The 22,274-nt window shown below is 35.8% G+C and overlaps 1 protein-coding gene across 1 annotated transcript in view; it reads right to left on the reverse strand.

Annotated features, from left to right (window-relative positions):
* Window positions 1-3,906, reverse strand: part of SHC3 (SHC adaptor protein 3) — a 173,849-nt gene extending 169,943 nt beyond the window's left edge. The window contains exon 1 of the mRNA XM_027874951.1: window positions 3,266-3,906. Within this exon, the coding sequence (XP_027730752.1) occupies window positions 3,266-3,811 (546 nt within the window). The 5' untranslated portion in view covers window positions 3,812-3,906. The remainder of the gene's footprint in view (window positions 1-3,265) is intronic.
* Window positions 3,907-22,274: the final 18,368 nt, after the last annotated feature.

The following is a 22,274-nucleotide window of genomic DNA, read 5'->3' on the forward strand; positions in this document are numbered from 1 at the left end:
CAAGTAAATTTTATCAAACATTTAAAGAATGATTAATCCCCCACGATGAAAATTGTGAAAAATTAGGAAAAGAAAAGGTTCTAATACTATCTTTTATGACAAATATGATTCTGATACTTAAACCAGAAAATCAAAACAAAGAAAGAAAACTATAGTCTCATATCCCTAATGAATGTTGATGTAAAAATTTTTAATAAAACAATAACAAGAAGTCTATGTCAATATATCACACAGATTATACACCATGATCAAGCAGACTTATACCGAAAGTAGAGGACTGGTTCAACATTAGGAAAACTATTAAAAATAACTGAATATATAAATCACAAGAACAAAAAAATATGGCTGTATTAAAAGATGCAAAAAGGCTCTTTATAAGATGAAGGAACTATTCTTGTTAAGAAAAAAAAACACTAGAAAACATAAAAATAAACTTATCTTGCCTTAATTTGATAAGTAGTATCTATCTATAACTAAAAGACAACAATAGCTGTAATAGAAATAAACTAGACACCTTTCCAATAAGATCAGGGGTAAAGCAAAGTAAAGATGTCTATTCATCATCACCATTCAACATAGGCTAAAAATGCATTCTATAGCAATAAGACAAGAAAAAGAAATTGACAATCTGGCCTCGGACCAAACACTTACTAGCTGTGTGACCCTGGGCAAGTCACTTAACCCCAATTGCCTAAAAAAAAGAAAGAAAAAGAAATTGACATAATAAGTATAGGAAAATTTGAGATGTCCAAAAGGTGTCCAAAGCACATACTTCAAAGATGCAAAAAAGTAGATCATGAGAAGAACTTTTGGTAGATAAATAGCTTTTGGAATCACCTGCAGAAAGAAAATATTTGAATTCATGGGTGCTGATGAGATTTCTAAGTAAGATAGTATTAGGAGAAGAAAAGAAAGCCCAAGACAGAGCCTTTAGGGTACTCATAATTACTGGATGCTACCTGGATGAAGATACAGCAATACAGACTGAGAAACTGTCATACAGGTAGGAAGAAAACTAGGAGACAGCAGTGTCATGAAAATCTAGAAAAGAGAGAGTATCCTGCAGAAAGGAGAGATCAGCAGTGTCAAAGGCTGCAGAAAAGTTAAGAAAAATGGAGATTTGTCAAATAAGAGATCTTTAGTGACTTTGGAGAGAGCAGTTTCACTTTAATGATGAGGTCAGAAACTAGATTATGAAGAATTTAGAAGCAAGTGAGAAGAAAGTGGAGGTATCTAGTGTAGCTGGCTTCCTAGCAAGGATAGCCTTTAAAAAAAAAAAACCCTATACACTAATTATTGATTTACTATTTGTAGCTATCTTGTTTTTAGTACTTTGGCTGTTAATACTATTGGTATGGCTCAGCATTGTATGAAACAAGAATAAAAGAAAAAGTTAACATTGTTTTAAAGGGAAAAATATTGAAAGTATAGTTTTCTATGTTCTCAAAAGTAAAGGACAACTGAACCAGAAATGCCATAAATTCAACTGTTTTTAATCATATGTTAATTAAATCATAAGATCATAAGATTTAAAACTGGAAGGGATTTTGGAGATCATCTAGTCCCATTTGTGTGTTTTACATATGAAGAAAATAATATAAGACTAAATGCTTTGACTAAAGTAGCAAGTATCAGAGTCAGCTTGAACCTAGTTATTCTGAACTCTTTAGGAGATTTTCCACTACTCCACAACGATGCATATCTAGAAATCTTTTCCAATGTATAATTTAAACATAGTGTGATTTATTTAAAATTATAATTATATTAGTATTCTTAGAATAATCCACTCTGGTATTAACTTTTAAACTAAGGTCAAAATGTATGCCTATTTTATTATTCAAGTTATATAATTATTCTATATAAAATAAATTTAATCAAAAATATTTAATTTCAAAAGTTATCATCTGCCTGTTTTATGATGAAATGCCATTGGTACCAAAACAGAGTGATTCATTTTCAGATATAATAATAATACATTTTAATATAAAACTCAAAATAGTAAGAAAAAATATATTTGCAATACCCAAACAGTTGGGTTTTAGAGAAAACTGTTTTGTCCATACCTGATTCAAAAAGTAATTCCTTCAATATTTTTGGCCCTCAAAAATAATCATAACAAAGACCCTGTTTTGTAATAAAGAAGTCATGCAAACTGAAATTTGAAGTAGCCTATTCTAAACTATATTCAGCCATCACTTAGGAACAAATATCCTACTGGTTTCTCAATGTCATATATAGTAGAGAGACAAATTATTTTCATTCCCTTTCAAATAAAAATCAGTACCTTGGAATAACAACACTTTAGTATTTTTTTCAACCTGGATTTTTAATCAAGATTTATTTAGAATGCATTTTAGGAAATTTTGCTGGAATGGCTAAACTGTTAAGAATTAGATTGTGCTCTTATAGCTATTCCACTGGAAAATGAAAACTAGACTCTTCTGCCAGCTTTCCTAAGCCTCACTCCTTCCAATCTATTTAAACCAGGCTTTTAAATGCTTTCTGAAGATAATAGCTGCAAAAATTCATCCCACATTCAAGTTTAGCTGTTCTGAACACAAAACATAAGTGCTCAAATGAAATACACACACACGCTACGAAAAATCCTGCTATTTGAGAAACTCAATCTCTCATTTAAAGCATTTTGCTCCACTAAGCAAAGATAATAATTCTCTTTATGAGGAAAAAAATAAAAGCACCAACTGACTTGGCAAACCATAACTGATTACAGTGACAATATGTTTTATTCCATTTCATTCAAAATGATTACCATAATTATTTCTTTATAGATATTTTTTATTTTAAAACCTGCTAGATAACAAATAAGTTCTCTTTATATGCAAAGGTAGGTCTGCTCCTTGATGAGAAATTTTAGCAGACATACTGAATAACTATGTGACAATGAGATATAAAAATAAACTACATTAAATTAAAAGCTTGGATTTAATGAAACAGCTATATATGTAAATATATGCATATACAACATATGTGCGTCTGTGTATTTGAGAAGACACCTCTGCATTTCTCCCAACACCGCTGCAAAAACATGCTGACTGCTAAGAGTTAAAGTACATGTTTCTCCTTCCTTAATGTGACAATTAATGGTAATTTTCCTAAGTCTGCTTTTTTTTACTTCTAACCTGTGCAGCACATATGGGAAAATAATAGGTAAAGACTGACTATTGCAGCCTCACCAATCTATCCTGGAAACTAGCATGGACATTTTCATTGATAAAAAGGGAGAATGGAAAGAAAGCAAACCAACCTTCACTTCAAACGTCACACCAGGTCCCAGGATCTTTTCATTTGAATGCAGCCACCCTCCAGAAGGCTTATTGACAAAAATGCTATTTGAATTGCAGACTTCACCTCCTAGTTGCATCTCCTCTGACTGAAATTTTTTCCCTGTGCTCATCTTGCTTGTGTTCTGCTGAGAACACAGAGTGGCAGAGACAAGGTTACATGTGTTGTCTGAAGCGCCTGATGCTGAGCTAGAAACACTCAAGCTGCCTGGCAACTTGGAAACAGCAAGGTCCTTCACTGCAGAAGGCAGGCTTTTGATGCCCAAAAGGTTGCTGGAGCTGGAGAATTTCAAGTGAGATACTTTATGTTTGAGAGTACAAAGCGTGGTGGGTCCATCCTCCTGGTCTTTATGGAGAACCTTGGTTGAAACCACATATGAGGATGATATTGCTGAGGTTGTGGCAATTGTTGAGACCTTGCTGGTGTTCGTGGACAAATTGAGGATAAGTTCATCAACTGATGTCACTGAATCATTCCTGAAGCGGTTATACTTGGTATGTTGACGCATGCCCTTCTATCTGGTTTCCTGTATATGTTTTGGCAGAGCTGATGCCAACCCAGAAAACACCTGTTCTCTCATAGCAGACAATACATAATAATTGAGTAAGGACAATAAAATTGGGATGCTTCCCCCCCGCAAAAGTCTTTAAAGGAAGGAAGAAAAGGAGAAGAAAATTGTTCCACACTCCTTCAAAAATAAAACAAAAGCAAAACTGCCTATGGTTCCATAGACTAGCAAAAGTAATAGTTTTCTGATAGAGATTCCAATCCTGCTTAGCTGCCAAGTCTCTCACAGTAAAAGCATGACTCACACAAATGAGGAGACCCTCTTCAACAAAGGCTCAGTGAACACAGCAAATCACTTACAACTTCCTGTAGCAAAAAAAAAAAAAAAAAGCATATCCACCCACTTACAGCACACCAGAACCAATCAATTCTCAAAATTCTCCAATTTCCTTTTTCCTATTTTTCTCAAAAGATATTTCCTTCCTTTTTTTTATTTCTCACCTTCCTTGAACCCTGATTGTTTTGATAACAGAAGTAAAGCCAGTACCTCAGTGAAACATGCCCACCCAGAGATCATATCATATTAGAACAATTAAATTTGTTGAATTAACTTCCTAAAAATCTGTAATTCTGCCTCGGGAGTTAAAACTATCCCACTCAACTCATCTTTATAAGTCTTTGACGTATTCAACAGTATACTTCAGAATATGAAAAGTACTTTTAAGAAAAAAGACCTTCCTCAAGCCCTGATGATTTAGAATCACAGTTTTAAAATAAAAGTAAGGAAAAATGCTCCTCTAGGTAAAAAGAAAATACTAATTTCCTTCTCCCCACCATACCACACCCCAAAACAGCAGAGCAGCCATAACAAGTGTCTTGTGGCAATGCAGTTTCTTAAGAAAATGTCTGCATCTGACCTTTGCACAGCACTTATCTCTCTCAATAAGCTATAATAGTCCCTTTTTCCTTATCCAGTAAATTAAGTACATATATCGAAAGAAAAACATTTCCTAAACATGGCAACAAGCTTCAGAAATAATATGCCTTTTCTCCACAGAAATTCATCCCAAAGAAAGAACTTTATGTGGAGCTCAATACCACTTGAATGTTTCTGTTGTTTAGACCATAAAAATTACTAGGAAACAGAATTTTTAAAAATCAAATTTCTTTCAGTTGTATCTTGATGTCCTGTAGTCAGTAAGGAGGAAAAATGTTCTTGCTTTCATTATGCATATAATCCACAGGAAAATCCTTTCTCTTGAAAAGTCAGATGTCAGGTTTGAGATAAAAATTTGCATTCCTTCTCCCATCTGATAAAAACAAATGGGAAATTCCCTCTACTAGAAAGGTCCAGTGCAGATTCAAAAAATTCCCCAGTAATTTCTAACGTGGAATTAGCTTTACTAATTTTGAGCATGCAGAGTACAGGCAAAAAAATAAAAATAGTCTTAAAAATGAGCAATTTCCTTTTAAAATAAGTGAGACTCACCACAGCATGTTATTAAGTCATTTTGAGGGTCTCCTCAATAACTGTGAGCAAAAAGCTGCAGTATATAAGCCATTTAAACAGTTTTAAATAATTGTATTTAATTAGAGTAATTTGTAGCACAGTAAAGGAAGCCAACAAGTCTGATTCCAGGATTGATGAATAATAGAAATGTCCTATTCAACCTAAAAGCAAGTTTCTAGTGAGCTGCAGAATCACCTTTCATCATCATGTCGCAAACCTCCTACAGCATAGGCACAGAATTCATTTTTTCCTTCCCCTTGCTATCATAGCAACAGCAAATACACACACACGATAGATTATTTCTACTGTTATCCAAAGGGAAAACAAAATTCCCTGTCATTCCCAAACAGTTCTCTTCATTAGAAGCAGATAAAAACAACAAAATGTGAATGAAATTCTGTTTCTATGAATGAAAGGGCTAGCTAGCAAGCCAATATTTCTGTGAATGAAGCAGGGTCTTGCAGCCTCTGCCAGGCAATCCCTTGGGAACTAACCACCTCAGCCAATAAGAGGCAGCTTGGATGACTCATTCAACAAAGACTTGATAAATAGTGGAAGATTCCATTTCAATCAAAGGCAGAATCTGCTCTCCAACAGCAACAACAATAAAAAAAAAAAAAACAGACCAATTTAAAGGATCCACAGATTAATATTGCAGCATTTTATGGGAAATCATTTCACAGGCAAATTCAAAGTCATGTATAAGGTGAATATAAGGAAAATCATTTTACCCAAGGTGTGCTCTGCCCTCACACTTTCATTCAGCTGATTCATTTACATCAAAGAGACAAACAAGACTGTTCATTTGGTTAAATGTATATCATGAATATGCACATATATAGATCCAAAAAATGTAATTAATATAGTTTTCGGTAAATTCTATTTTATATAAGAAAAATGTAGCATGGGTTCAGGTTTATTGGTTCTACCCAAAAAAAAAAAAAAAAAGAAAGTGATACAGTTAACTCTTGGCCAAACAGGTGATTTTTTTTAAATTAATAAAACTTGAAGCAAATTGTGAATTGTATCTGTAAACTGCTATTTAATTACAACTGTTATATGATGAAAGAAATATATTTGAAAGAAATTATTAGTGAGGATTGCTATAGTCTGAAAATACTATTATGAAAATCCTCCTTTTGTCTAGAGGTCTCTAACATGACAACCACAACAATGAAGAACATAACAGAACCATAAAGTAGGTAGAAAAGGCTTTTAAATAGTCCAAATTGATGTAACAAAGATAAGACATTAAAACTCGTGTACTAATATTCAAAGGAAACCTGCCTTCCTTCTCCAGGCTCTTGATTAGAGAAATAACATGCTATAGTGGAAAGACCACTGGTTCTGGAGGCAGGGTACTAGGAGCTTAAATTCTAGACTTAATGTTCACTGTCTGTGCAACAGTGGGAAAGTTGATTAGCTTTCCTGGGCCTCAATTTCTTCATATGTATAACATGCAGGCTGTAGTACATAGCCTGAAAGAACTCTTCAAGTCCTATCAGGGTTCCTTGAACTGTTTTTTTCTATCCCTTGTAATCTTACATAATTGATAAAAGAAAACTGATTTTTTTTAAATTGTGGGAATATCTTTTGCATAATTATATAAATCTATAACAGATTTTATTTTTCTTGCCTTCTTAATGGATAAAGGAATGGAAGAAGAGGGAGAGAGAGAATTAAAAACTGCAAATAAAATAAAACTGAACTTTTTGTAATCCTCTGTATTTTACTTTTTACATTTTAAAATCATTATTCTGAAAAGAGGTCCACAGACTTCACCAGGCTGCCAAAGGGGTCCATGATACAAAAAAAGGTTAAGAACTCCTGCTCTATATGTATTAGTTTACCCACCAAATCTTTGGTTAAGAGAAGAATATATGACCAAACGAGAGAGAGAGCATTACAGGATATAAAATGAATAATTTTGATTACATTAAATTAAAAAGGCTTTGCACAAACAAAATCAATGCAGCTAAGATTAAAAGGAAAGCAGGATACTGAGGGAAAAAATTTACATCAAGTTTCTCTGATAAAGGTCTCATTTCTTAAATATATAAAGAATTGAGTCAAATTTATAAGAATACGAGTCATTCCACAATTGATATTTGGTCAAAAGATATGAACAGGCTGTTTTCAGATGAGGAAATCAAAGCTATCTATAGACATAAGAACTCTTGCTCTAGAGCAATAATCCTACTTTTATTTGAGACATCGTTTCAACCAATATTATTATCTGAGTGCCTAGCCTACCTTAATTAAAATAAGGTACAAGAAAATAGAAATGCTCTGCCTTGGGCAACAGCCTACTGCACTGCATCAGTGTTCAGCCTGAGAATTAAGGAACAGCAGATACTACAGCAGGTTGCTCACATTTGAATGGAGCTACAATAGACCTGAAGGAAAGGAAACTGATATCTGGATAACACCAATGCTGTCCCTTCCCCCAAACCCCCCCTCCCTGCCAAACGTCTCTTGAGGCAGAAACAGGCTGATGAAAAGTGAATTTCCCAAAATGAGAAGATGTCCGTCCTTTGATGATCCACCATTAAAGGGTAAAGAATCAGAAAGCCAGGGGAAAAGACCAGAATAACTAAAGATCTCAGAAGAAAGAAAACTCAGTTAAAAACTTAGAACATAAGCAAATAATCCTGTGAGAATGATATTAATAACAGAAGGGAAGATGGTCTCTCCAAGACCTTATTTCTCAAATATATAAAGAAGTGAGACAAATTTATAAAAAATAAGAGCCATTCTTCAATTGATAAAAGGTCAAAGGATATAAACAGGCAGTTTTCAGAAGAAGAGATCAAAACTATCAAGAATCACACACAAAAGATGCTCTAAATCACTATTGATGAGAGAAAGGCAAATTAAAACAACTCTGAGGTACTCCCTCACACCTATCAGATTGGCTAAGATAGATACTCTAATGCACTGTTGGTGGAATCATAAACTTACCATTCTGGAGAATAACTTGGAACTATGTCCAAAGGGCTATAAAATTGCATATCCTTTGACCCAGAAACATCACCAGTAGGTCTGTATCCCAAAGAGATTTTTTTAAAAAAGGAAAAAGACTGTACAAAAATATTTATACCATGTCTTTTTGTGGTGGCAAAGAATTGGATATTGAAAAGATGTTCATCAATTGGGTATTGGCTGAACAAGTTGTACTGTATGATTATGATGAAATATTATTGTGCTATAAGAAATTACAAACAGGATGCTTTCAGGAAAACCTGGGGAGACTTATATGAACCAATGCAAAGTGAAGTTAGCAGAATCAAAACACTGCACACAGTAATAGCCATATCATAATGATGATCAACTGTGAAAGATTTAGCTACTCTAATTATTACAATGATCTAAGACAATTTCAAAGGATCCATGATGAAAAAAGGCTATCCACTTCCAGAGAGACGACTGATGAACTCTGAGTGCAGATTGAAGCTATCTTTTTTCACTTTATTTTTCTTGCTTTTTTGGTAACATGGTTAATACGGATATATGTTTTGTATGACTCCACATATAAAATCAATATATTGTTTGCTTTCTCAATGGGTGGGCGAAGGGCTAGAGAGAGAGAATTTGGAACTCAAATTTTTTTAAATGTTAAAAATAAATTTTAAAATTTCTAAAAGAAAATGTAATTGGAATGCTTAAGAAAAATAAATAAAAATTCAATTCAACATAGATTTTTAAAAATAGTCTAAGCATTTCAGAGTAAATATTGCTAGACAAAGGAAAATGAATTAACACCTGATGAGGCAGACAACGCAGTTAATTTCCAAAAACAATATGATGTTCTTGATTGGATCAAGAGAGAAATAAGTGTAAGAATTCTTGGCCTTGCACAAGCCTAGAACACCTAAGAGGGAAGAATTTGTTTCAGCAAAAGGATATTCAGCATTCTGCTACCATATTGGTGGAAGCAGTCTCTTTCTATTGGCTGTGTAACCTAAACAATATTTGTCTTTAAAACTACTAGCCTGGAACAGTTTTGCTCTATCCCCATCCCATACTCAGCATACAGCGGGGTGAACCGTTCACTCACACCATGAACTGAGCTGAGTAGGGAGAAGAACTACCTCTCCCTCTTCTGTTTAGTCTCTGTGGCCCCAAGATTCAGACTTGGGGTTTTGGTCTGTTTCTTTTGTCTTTTTCTTTTCAGTGGTAGGTACAGATGGCAGAATCCTTTGATGTGGGAACTTGAGCCATGGTGATCTTGGAGGCAGGATTCAGTCAATCAGTTAGTCAATAAACATCTATTAAGTTCCTAACATGTGCCAGGCACTGTACTATGTACCAGGGATATGAGAAGAGGCAAAAAAATAGTCTCTGCCCTCATGGAGCTCACATTACTACCAAGCCACATGTTACTATCAATTCAACTGGGAAGTCTTGAGAAGCCAGGGTGTCAGGACTCAAGCCTACCAGTGGGGTATTAGACTTGGAACTTGGTGGAACCACATTGTATAAGAACTGAGTTAAGCTATGAACCTGATTCCTCTGCCCTCTCCAGGGACTGAGGTAGTCTCACTTCAGTCCCCTTCACATATTGGGTGGGGAAGGAGGGAAGGATTTTTATATATTTGCTCTTATACTTTTAGAGTAAATATCCCTTTGTGAAAGATAATCTGACTAATGGTTAAATGAAACTGGATGCAGGAAATCCCTAAAATTGTGGTAACACCATTGGTTGGGGCTTGAATCAATCACAGAGAGACTAGATACCCCTCAACCCTTTTAATGGTACCAGAAAACTCTGGAGGAGGTGTAAAATGTAACATACCTGGTCTTCAGGTATTGGGAGCCATAAGAATCATGAAAGCAAAGTTTATGCCTTGCATAGTAGAAATAATTGGCAGAATGGAAATATTTAAATCCATGGTGGCAAATCTTCCTCAAGAAATAAGAGAGAACAGCTGATTAGAAATTCCAATACACAGGAGTGGTAATCTGGAAGAAGAGAAGCAAAAAGCAGTAACATTCATAGAAAACATAACGACTATACAAGCAAAACATATTGATCTGAAAGACAGGGTGCATAGAGACATCTTTAAGTTATAGATCTCCCAGAACATTGCAAATCAAAAGCCTGAATACCATAATGAAAAAAAAACTGCTCAGAATTTCTGAACACTAAAAACAAAGTGTCAATTGAAACAATTCACAGATCACTTCCATAAAAAAATTAATTAATTAAAAACGGTTTTTTAATATGCTGGGACTATGCTGCATACTTCAAGATGGTTAAATTTAACAATTCAAATAACAAACAACAAATTCTGAAGCAACTAGGAGAATGACATCACAATGTCATGGTCAATATACTGCATGACTGGCTGTGGCTAATCATATCAATAGGAGCTCAGAAGGCTCCACCACAGGTCAGACACAAATATTCTATATGACCATTTGAGAGGGAGATGTCTCTAAACGTGTGCATCTTTTGAGCTACCACAATTTACTTTGCTCAGAGCACAGTGCTTTCATTGATGTAGGTACACCTTGTTGGACAATCTTGTAGCAGTATCTTTCATGTCTTACAATAGATTCCAAAGTTCTTCAGAGAAACCTTGAGAGTGCCCTTGTATTGCTTCTTGCCTTGTGAGTTCTCCATAAAATAGTCCTTTAGGTAAATGTACTTTTGGCTTTAGAATAATGTGGCCAAACCATCAGAGTTATGCTCTCTGCAATGGAATTTGAATGCTTAGCAGTTCAGCTCAAGAAAAGACATCAGTGTCCAGTAACTTATCTTGCCAGATAACCTTCAGAATCTTCCTAAGACATTCAAACAGAAGTGATTCAATTTCCTGGCAAGGCACTAGTAGACTGTCCAGGTTTCACAGGTATACAACAATAAGGTCAGCACAACTGCTCTGTAGACCTTCAGTTTGGTAGGCAGCCTAATACCACTTCTCTCCCACACTTTCCTTCAGAAACTCCTAAACATTGAGCTAGCTCTGGCAATGTGTGCATCAATTTCATCATCTATGTGCATATCCCTGGAAAGGATACTACTAAGATAAGTGAACTTATTCTTAGTATTCAAATTTTCTCCATTTGTTTCAACCAATGGTTCCACATATGGATGGTGTGGTGCTGCCTGGTAGAGAATCCGCATTTTCTTGGTATTAATTGTCAGGCCAAAATTAGCACAAGAAGCAGAGAATTGATCTGTACTCTGTTGCATCTCAGCTCAGAGACTGCATTGAGCGCAATCATCTGTGAATAAAAAGTCATGCACCAATTCTCCCTCCACTTTAGTCTTGGCTTGTACCCTTTTCAAGTAAAATAATTTACTGTCAGTGTGGTTAGCTGATCTTGATGCCAATCATCCATTATCCAGAACCCATGCAAGCATGTCATCATGGAATTTGCATACAATACTGATGAACTTCTCCAGGCAACCAAATTTTGCCATGATCTTCCACAAGTCTTCATGACTGAGAGTATCAAACGCCTTGGTCAGATAAATGAATGTTATGTACAGTCTCCTGCTCCACTCCTGGCATTTCTCCTGTAGTTGTCGGGTAGCAAACACCATATTAACTATTCCTCAGCCCCCTCTGAAGCTGCACTGGCTCTCAGGTAGATGACCATCTTCCAGATGAAGGATCAGCCTATTAAGGAGGAGCATGGCAAGAACCTTGACAGCAATGACTAAGACCACTCACTGTAGTTGTCACAGGGCAACCTATTTCCTTTTCCTTTGTATAGATGGACAATAGAGACATCATTGAACTCCAAGGGGATAAACTCCACTTGCCATATAACCTGGAAAATTTCAGTCAGCTTTTGTATGAGCAATGAATCCCCTGCCTTATAAATCTCTGCTGAGATGGAAGCAGCACTAGACACTTCACCACATGAGAGAAGCCTAATGGCATTCAAAGCCTATTCTTTAGTTGGAAATTCAGCTAGAGAGGGATTAATTCAACCTGAGGTATATGGTCAATGGCTTCAGCATTGGTTGATGACAGTCTACTGTGAACACTATGGAAGTATTCAGTCCATCTCTCCAGGATCATGTCATTATCACTCATCAATGTGGCTCCATCAGCACTGAGTAATTGAGATGTACCATAAGTCTTTGGCCCATGAATGGCCTTTAGGGAATCACAAAAGCACTTTGGATTGTTACCATCAGTGTAAAACTGAATTTCATCTGTCTTCTTATTGAGCCAAGAATCTTGCATCTCTCTAATCTTGGTTTGCACTTTACTTTTGATGGAGTTAAATGCTGCCTTTTTGGAGATGGACAAAGTATCTGCTGGTAGACTCTGTAGAGTTCTCATTTTTCATTTAGTAGCTTCTGAATTTCCTCATCATTTTCATCAAACCAAGCTTAATATTTCCAAATGTTCTGGCCCAGATGAGTAAATGCAGTGCTGCACGCCAAATCTCTGAAAGCTGCCGACTCCTTTTCTGCTCTACTGTTACCAACAGTGAATTGGTTCAGTTTTCCCTCCAAGTTAGCAATAAAATGTTCATGCACAGATAAGTGCTCTAATCTGTTGATGTTTCTGATAATTATTACACCTTGATTGTTGTCTATAATCAGTCCAGTAGTTTGTTCCACACATTACCTTCATCACTCTCAAAGCCTGTCTATCTCTTCTCCTTACAATGACATAGTCTATTACAACCAAAGTTAGGGGGCAGCTAGGTGGTACAGTGGATAGAGCACCAGCCCTTGAAGTCAGGAGGACCTGATTTCAAATCCCAACTCAGACCAAACACTTGACACTTACTAGCTGTGTGACCCTGGGCAAGTCACTTAACCCCAATTGCCTAAAATTTAAAAAAAAAAAGAATAAAAAAATGTTTACTGTGAGGGTGCATCCATGAAGTTTTGCTGTGTAGGTAAACAGAAGAGAGTGTTGGTGATGAGAAGATCACGAGATACACAAGTCCTCAATAGTAAGTGCTATTGCTATTTCTGACTCTATTCCTCCCAAGGACTCCCTATCATGTCTGATAGTCTGTACCCATTCTGGCATTAAAGTCACTCATAATTACAAGCTTGTCCTCTTTTGGCACATTGGTAATGAGGGTCTCCAGGTCTTCACAAAATTTTTCTTTTGCCTCATCAGTGTTCATCATAGTGGGAGTATACACACTAATGATGGTGTTATACTTTCTTCTAAGTGGCAACTGCACTAGATTAAATTTCATTGCGAAACCTATGCCACCTTCATAGCACTCCCCATCATTGGGACCATGCCAGAAAAAGTGTATCCAGCTTTGACTTTGGTTAGTTGGCCTTCATTTGCCAGCCTTCTTTCACTCAGAGCTGTTATTTGTATGTGATACCTGCTGAGTTTTCTCCCAAGAACTGTTTGTTAGGAAACAGATCCACATGTAAAAAATATTTATAGCCACTCTTTTTGTGATGGCAAAGAATTGGAAATTTAGTAGATGCCCATCAGTTGGGGAATGACTGAACAAGTTGTGGTATAGGAATGTAATGGAATACTATTGCACTATAAGAAATGATGAGGAGGCAGATTTCAGAAAAACCTGGAAAGACTTACATGAACTGATGCTGAGTGAAGTGAGTAAAACCAGGAGAACATTGTACACAGTAACAACAACATTGTGCATACCCAGAGAACGAACCTTTCTTTGCCTATTTTTGCAAACAGTTCATATAATATTAGAATTAATTGCTCTTTAAATGTTTAATATAATTTGCCTGTAAATCCTTCTATTCCTGGGTTTGGGGTGTTTTGTTTTGTTTTTTGTATTCTTGGAGAGGGATTATTCACTTATGGCTTATTCAATTTCATTTTCTGTTTTACCTCAATTTATTCTGTTAATCTAAGTACTTTACATTATTGTAAATATTCGTCTATTTCATTTAAATTGTCACTTTTAAAAGCATATATTTGAGCAAAATATTTTCTGATCATTTCCTTTATTTAAGTTCTTTTTATTTTTGATACAATTTGGTCTTCCTAGTTTTAAAAATCAAATTAGTTGATAATTTGTTTATTGTGTTGTTTGTGCTTAATAAACCAGCCTTAGTTTAAAAAAAATTGAAATACCTGACTAGCTTGGTCTACTTTAATACCCTAGGCCAGGAAAATTTAGTGATGCCTGAAAACATAATTTGGACAATTCAACCTCAAGTCAGCTTTACTGCTGGTCTTATCATAACCTTGTATGTCAGTTCTAATAATCTGGCTCTTGCCTTTCTCTTTATGACAAGTAGAACAAGAACAAGGTATTTGTGTGTCCCCAGACAAGTTGTTAAAATATCTTCCATCTATGTTGCCATTAACCACAGGCTTTGTCCCTTTTCTGTAATAAGTACACTTTGATGTATCACAAAATAAACACCTATGAATCATAGAGAACCAAATTTTCTGAAACTAAAAATATTTGCATTTTTTTCAAGTATAGGTATTTTTCTACCTCTACCCCAACATTTTTCTTATTCTGGAAATTCCTCTGCTCCTGCAATTCCATTCTCTGATTGATAATTGGTCCTGCCCAGGACTGTGATTTAAGGAAGTACCCAGGCTATTAATACTAACTTCTCTCAGTTCTGCTCCTCACACTCCAAATGTTCCCACCTTGCCCTACCCTGCATCTTGTGCCCTTAGAAGCTCCCACTGTGACCTCTGTGATCAATCTTCAACTCTGTATCACAGTTTCCAGGCCTCTCTTCTTCCTACATACCAGAGTCCTTGTCTTGTTTCCCTGTCTGGGACACTAGTTTCTTCAGACATAAAATTCTGCTTGTTACCCCAGTTTCCTGGAGGCCTAGAGGTGGAATTCCATTTCCTATGGGTTATATCCCTACTATCCTCTTCCAGACCTCCTGACACTACCTATCTGCCTTCCCATTCTACTTCTCAACTACTGCCAGATTTCCCTCATACCCTGCTCAGCTGCCTACTACTGTACTCACTGAACTCTAACACCTCTTAAATTTCTGCTTGTCATTGCTTCTGTAACCTACCCTACTCAACTATACTGGTACTCACAGATCTGCCAACTTTAGTCAGACCTATTCCACTAGGGACAGAGCCCAGGTTCCAACATTTTGCCACAGTTAATTTGAGTTCTATTGGAAAAGATGACCTCTTAGGACCCATCTTACCCTATTGTTCTATGATGTGTCAGTTGCTTAGACAAAGCCATTAGGAAGATCTGATAACAATTGAAATGTTCTTCCCAAAAGGCCTGATAATGTAAATGTTCTAAAATAGAAAAGAGTCACAATTTAGAATAAATTTGAAAGACTAAAAAATGTACTTTGAAGGTTCAAGGCAGCAAAGAAATAATGCATTAAAATTTTAGGTGTATAATTTATTGGTAATATGTCTGCTACTGTTGCTATTAATGTTTCTGATGTAGCTGTGCCTCATTCATGCAGGAATATCACAATTCCAAAAAAAAATAAATACCTTTCTGACCATAAAAACTATGATGTCTACAGATTTGAGACCAGTATTTATATGCCCTTTAACTGATGCATGAATTATGTGCCCCTTGATCTATACATGTAATCTTCAGTGTAAGGAACATGCCAATCTCCTGCATATGATTGGTTCTGACAGAATGACTCCTAGGGTCTCCTTCCATTCTGAGTTGGTCTCCCTGGCAACAAGCTCCCTACTCAACTCATTACCCTAAAACATACACCACAGTCCCGTGCCCTCACCAGCATAGCCAGACAATCTTCACCTATTTCCCAAAGGAGAATATGAAGTTCACAGAAATATTAAAACAAATATATGCATGTATATAGATGTTTACAAAGTACTTTCCCTACAAAAATGTAATATGGGTGGTGCAAGTATTATTATTGTTATTATCATCATCCAGAAGTATTAGGATGTTAAGTGACTTGTTCATAGTCATACAGCCAAGTGTCAGAGGTGAAATTTGAATCCATGTCTCCTGACTCCAATTCTAATACTCTTTGCACTACAACATGCTATTGTGATATAATGCTCTTAATCTCTGGTACAGTGTTTACTCTATTGGTGCTTCAATCATTTATTATTATATATAAATTATTATATTTTATATTATAGTATATATTATATATTAAATAACTCCTCATTACTATTTCAATACTTACATGATTATTTCCAAATTTCTCTTCATTTATTCCCCTTTGTTTCTATCTTTTTATTTTAATAAAATTTCCCAGGAAGTTGGTTTTCCTTGTTTTTGCTCATACAGAAAACCAATATTCTTTAGAGTATAAAAGGCTTTCAAGAAGTCATTTGATAAAAATCCCATTTGCAAACAGGTCTCTGCTTAAATCATCCAAGAGAGATAGCTATCTACCCTTTTTTGAAAGTCTTCCTCAGATGAAAATTTCTACAACTTCTGTTTGTTTATCTGTTTTATTGGCAACTTTTTTTATTCCAATATCTTCTCATAGTCAAAAAATTCTTCATAACAAAATGTTACTGCAATTTAAGAATATTTAAGGGTAAACTAAATGCTATTTACTTGATTCTGCTTTTTATATGAGTCAGTATTTCCTCAATCCATATCAACATTTCCTATAGTATAGAAGGAATATCTTAGTTTCCAATTCAAGTGACCAAGTGACCAATGAAATGCTACTGAGTTTCTGACCTGATCAAACCAGAGCAAAACTGAACATTAGGGAAGCAATCAATCAAATAAAAGTGATGATATACACATGAGGATCATGGGATCATAAAATCATAGATTTAGAGATTAAATGTCCCCTAAATGGTAATGGTGCATCATTATTTAATTAACATAAAATATTCTTGACAAAACTATTATGAAAATAAACTGCCATATAACATAATACACAAATTCCTTCTGAAAGGACTGAAATAATTGATGTAGGGCAGGGACTATTTTGATTTTGTCTTCGCATCACTAGTTCCTACCACAGTGCTACATAGCAGGCATTTAAAACTTATTGATTGAAGCAAGTCCTAGTTAATAAGTATCAAAAGAAATACTTGGCCACTGTGTTCCTCTGTCAAAACCTACATTCATATGCTGCCAAATGTTTCTAATTGGTTGCATAAAGTCACAATGCTAGGCAAATACACACACGCGCACGCACACACACACACACACGACAGTCCTATAAAAACTATGTTATAAGTGGGCAATTAGCCAAATGTTGCTACAGCAGGATTTCATGGCTTCATTGTAAGGTTTGATTAAATGTATTATTGAAATTATGGCAAAATTATATTGTTCTAAGCAACCTTATGCAGGGGATACCTGTACATATTTAAAGCATACAGTGAGTTCTCATCATTTCAACTGTAAAATACAGGGTATTTGAGTCAGACTTGAGGGTTGTGGCACTGCAATACATTTTTTAAGGAAAGGAGAAAAAGCCAGTGTATTTTTTTCTTTAACACAATGACAACCAATTATTTCAGTAAAAAATTTCTGCAAACTCTCCTTCTCCTTGCTTTATCTCTCTTAGTAAGTAAGTCACAGTGTGTTTCCATGGCAATACTGTTGCTAAGGGTGTACCCTGAAAGCACATCAATATGTTATCTGTAGCTCCTTGAAGTTGCTACTACCAAAGGCCCTGTTCACTGGACTATTGTATTTTAAAGTAGAATTAATTGCATTCTTTTTTCTATACAGTCATATCATATTGACTAGGAATACATAATAGTCAATGATACTTTTATCCCTTAAAGGATAGTGAATTCTGGGGCATTTCCTGGAATATCCTATGAGAATTATAACTGCATTTGTGCCATTTTTAAATTTTGTTTCTGCCCTACTATTTTTAATGTGAGAATTTTATGAATGACTACAATTTCAAATGTAAATAAAATGCCATGAGACTGATTTTTTCGAATTGTTTATAAGTGAAAAACATAAGCCAAAATCTTAAGTTGTTAGGGAGAAACATAAAATAGTAAGTCATCAATTTTTTTTATTCTTAAAGTATTTAAACAATAAATGTTTAAGAAGATCAAATGATGAAAATTGAAATACTTGTGAAATTTTCATGATTAATGTCCCTAAAATTATATTTTGATAAACGTATGCTCATTAGAAATCAAGGCAAATTCAGAATCTTTTAGCAAAACAACTTTAATTGGAATACTTTTTTTCATAGAATTGACTTTAATATTGCAAGTACATTTCTTCAAGAAGGCATTGAAGTTTCAAGATCCTCTTTTCTTCCTATTTATTTCATCTTCATAAGGATAGGAACCATGCTTATTTTATTCCCTTTGTGCCTATCTCTGAATGCAGATAGCTGTTTGGTAAATGTATTTCGTTCCAGTGATTAATAGTTGTTATTTGCTGAAGGGACTCACTTGGCAAATACAGTTAGCCAGACATATAAAATGAATATGAATTAAGGTGATTTGCACCTCACTAGCCATGTTCTCCAAGGCACCTGACTGGGTGAAAGTCACCTGACTACATGAAAGGCTAAATGAAGCAGAAAAGTGAGAAGAGAACATTGTTTTGTGGTAAGAGCATCAGACTTAGAGCCAAAATAACTAAGTTTAAGCCCCAGCTCTTCTGTTTACTAGCTATGTGACTATGGACAGGTCACTTAATCTCTCCAGGCCTCACTATAAAATGAGGAGATGAGTTCATTAGATGAACTTTAAAGCTTCCTTCAGCTCTTTATTTGTTAAGTTTATGGTTCTAAGTTGAATGTGAAAGATAACCCATCTGCTAGGTGCCCTGAATCCTTGGTAGGGATCTGCTAAATCCAATAGTATTATGGTAATGATTATAGGAAGGAAGGATTTAAATGCAAAAGTAAGGGACAAGGGAAACAGAAACTTGTATGATATTTGAAATTTTGCCAGATAAAGGAAATGATTTAGATTTGCAGTGTCCAACAGCATATCAAATGTTATGCAATTGCCCACACTGTAAGCCAATCCTAAAACTGCAAATTGAAGGCAGGGAATTCCAGGGGAATGATTCCTCACCAGTTAGCTCAGTGTGGCCCCAGAAAACTTACAACAGTCTTGAGTAATTTCAGAACAAATATGAGAAATAGGTCCATATTTAATTTAGCATCATGGGATTTATCCCGATTTTCCTGAGAATAGAAGTCTGATACTTTTCTCTTCTTAGTTCTATTCTTGCAACCCCAATAGGCCACATTTGGACTAGTATTTAGGTAAGAAGAGGGAAGGTAGAAAATTCACTACGCAAATGCTTTCCTGTTCATAGCATTTGTTTCTATGTTATATTTGTGATACCCATGCACCTTGCCTATTGATTTCTTTTTGCTATGCTTGTGTTTTCACCTGGGAGTACTATCTAAAGATAAAGATTACATTTTATTTATATTTATTTTCACAACCAAAAAAGAACAGGAAGCAAATGGTAAGAAATAAGGCAGGGGTATGGGTATGTGGAGTCAGGAGTATCACCTGATGCCAGGTGATGCAAGTTTCCACAGGACTGATCTTCTGTGGTGTGGTGGATCTCTGCTAGCAGTTTCTTTCTTTTCCCTCTAATTTCAATTTAAAGGCCTCCTGACTAGCTTCACAAGGCTATAAGCAAATATATATATATATATATATATATATATATATATATTATCCACCCTTGTTAGTTATATAGTGGCTCGTGTGCTGTGCCTAAAGTCAGAAGGATCTGGATTTGAATCCTCTTTGAACTAGCTATGTGACCTAGAGCAAGTCACTTACATTCTCTGAACCTCTGTTTCCTTATCTGCAAAGTGAGGAGATTGGACTCAATGACCCCTAAGGTCCTTTCGAACTCTAAATTTATGATCTTATCAGTCCTATATTTTAAGCCATCGTCTATAAATCTAAATCCTATTGTGAAACACCATATTCTTTATCATCCAGTCACTTCCTTATCTTTACCTTTCTCTTCTCAATCCCCAACCTTCAATCAACAGCAGTGAAAAAAATATCACCCAGACTTAAATTCCTTGGTCTTATGCCCAGGATATCATTATTCTTAACAATGTTTTCTAGGTTCCTTCTGACAGTAGCTAGAAAATTTCAACATGAATATAGGATAATGGGAAGTGCCAAGGGAATTAATAAATAGCTTAAGACTCCCACTTTGAACTGGGAGACTATGACTATTGGAATACATACGTTTATAAGATGCTACCTTGCCCATTTCATCCCTTTTATAATATCACTACCAAGTGGTCATCCTACCTCCACTTAAAAACCTCCAGTGAGGGGGAATCTATTACCTTTGTAAGATCTGCATTCCACATTTGGACATCTCTAATTACTGAGAAATTTGTCCTTACATTTCCTTTTCATCGACTTGATGACTTAAGTTGTTACAGTAGACCAGATTGTTGAGAACATTACACAGAAAAAAAGAGTCCAGGACAGAACACTGGAAAATATCAAACATTCCTGTCACTTATTTGCTTTATGTATATGTCCCTTAATGAGCAAAGGGCAGCTTGCCTCATACAAACTATAACATAGTTTCCAAGAATGTATCACATCATCAGTCTGACTTTGCAAAATAACTGTCAGAAACTTGCTCCACTTCCCCCTTTCCTGTTGATTGTGTCTTATCATATCATTCTTCCTTCCAGCCATTATTCAACAACAAAAGCCCCAGCCCCTGTGGGCCAGTAAAAGAATCTCTTCTTTCCAACATTCCCATGATACTCTTAGAGAAGCACCTAAAAACTGAGATCCTTCCTACAGGCAGTCTCAAACAGGCAAGTAACTTCTATGACAAATACAGATGATTCACAAATAAATATTGTGAAGGAAGGCAGGCTGATTCCTGACTCATTGTAAATGTATATTCACTACTTGGCATGACTGCATAGACTTAAAGTTGACAAGTGTAAGCCTAATGCAGTCAGTCCCTACACAACTCACCTTTCAAGACTCAGTTAAATACATCTACTCCATTAAGGTTTCCCCAATCCATTCTTGTTTCTATTATCTTGGAGCTTTGTTGTGTTTATAGTTGGTAATCGTTGTTGTTATTCATTCTTTTTCTAAGAGGACCAGTGACATCACAATGTTGGAGTAAAACGGTGGACGACAGGTGATGTTTTCACTTGCATGTGAATTGAAGTGAGGCAGAGTTGCACAGAGTCATCAGCCTCACTCTCTCTTCTAGAGTCATCAAAGTCCAGTGGTAGAACAAAAGTGAAGATAACTGGCCATGGTCTAGGGTGCAGCAGATGACCTTGGCGTCTTTGATGTCTAAACAAGCTCGAAGCACTGCAAAGCACCTGCTTCAGTCGTCTTTGTGGGCATTAGAACAAATTGTTCTCATCTGCCCATTCCATCAGCGCAAGTCTTTACATGCTTGGGGTAAACATCCCCCTAACTCACCAATGGGTTAGAGGCCTGTCAGTTACCCTCAACTGGTTTAGCCTGTCTGCCAAGATAGTTTTACCAGGGCGTGGCCACTGCACATGCTATAGCTTCTTGGAGCCATAGGTGAGAATTGGATGAAAATGGACACCAAAGTTGGATAATCAGCCCTGAAAGGGGCTTGGCAAGCCCTCACACCAGAAGTGCTAATCCTCCCTAAACATCCTATATACCCAAATCAGAAATTATATAGTTTAGTTATTAGAATCAATTAGTTTGCATGTTTGCATAATCCTACTTCTCCTGATGTCTAGTTTGTCCTCTCTCAGCTCCTGGTTAGATCATTTGCTTGTTACTGGTTCAATCTTTTTCATGACATGGTCAGTAGGGGGTGGGGCTGGGATGTGACTCACTCTCTTGGCTCACTGACCCCACTACCCTCACTCCCATTCAGTACAAGCACAATGGGTTTGCCTTCTCAAACTCCCAAAACTTGACTATTGAAGCAGTTGTTGGAATAATGCTCTTGTTGGAATCTCTTTCATATTTACATATATATATATGTATGTATGCATGTATATATGTGTGTGTGTGTATATATATATGTGTGTGTGTGTGTGTGTGTGTGTGTGTGTGTATAATATATATAT

The sequence above is a fragment of the Vombatus ursinus genome, unplaced genomic scaffold (genome assembly GCF_900497805.2).
Source record: "Vombatus ursinus unplaced genomic scaffold, bare-nosed wombat genome assembly UNPS02014807.1, whole genome shotgun sequence".
In the NCBI taxonomy this organism is placed as follows: Eukaryota; Metazoa; Chordata; class Mammalia; order Diprotodontia; family Vombatidae; genus Vombatus; species Vombatus ursinus.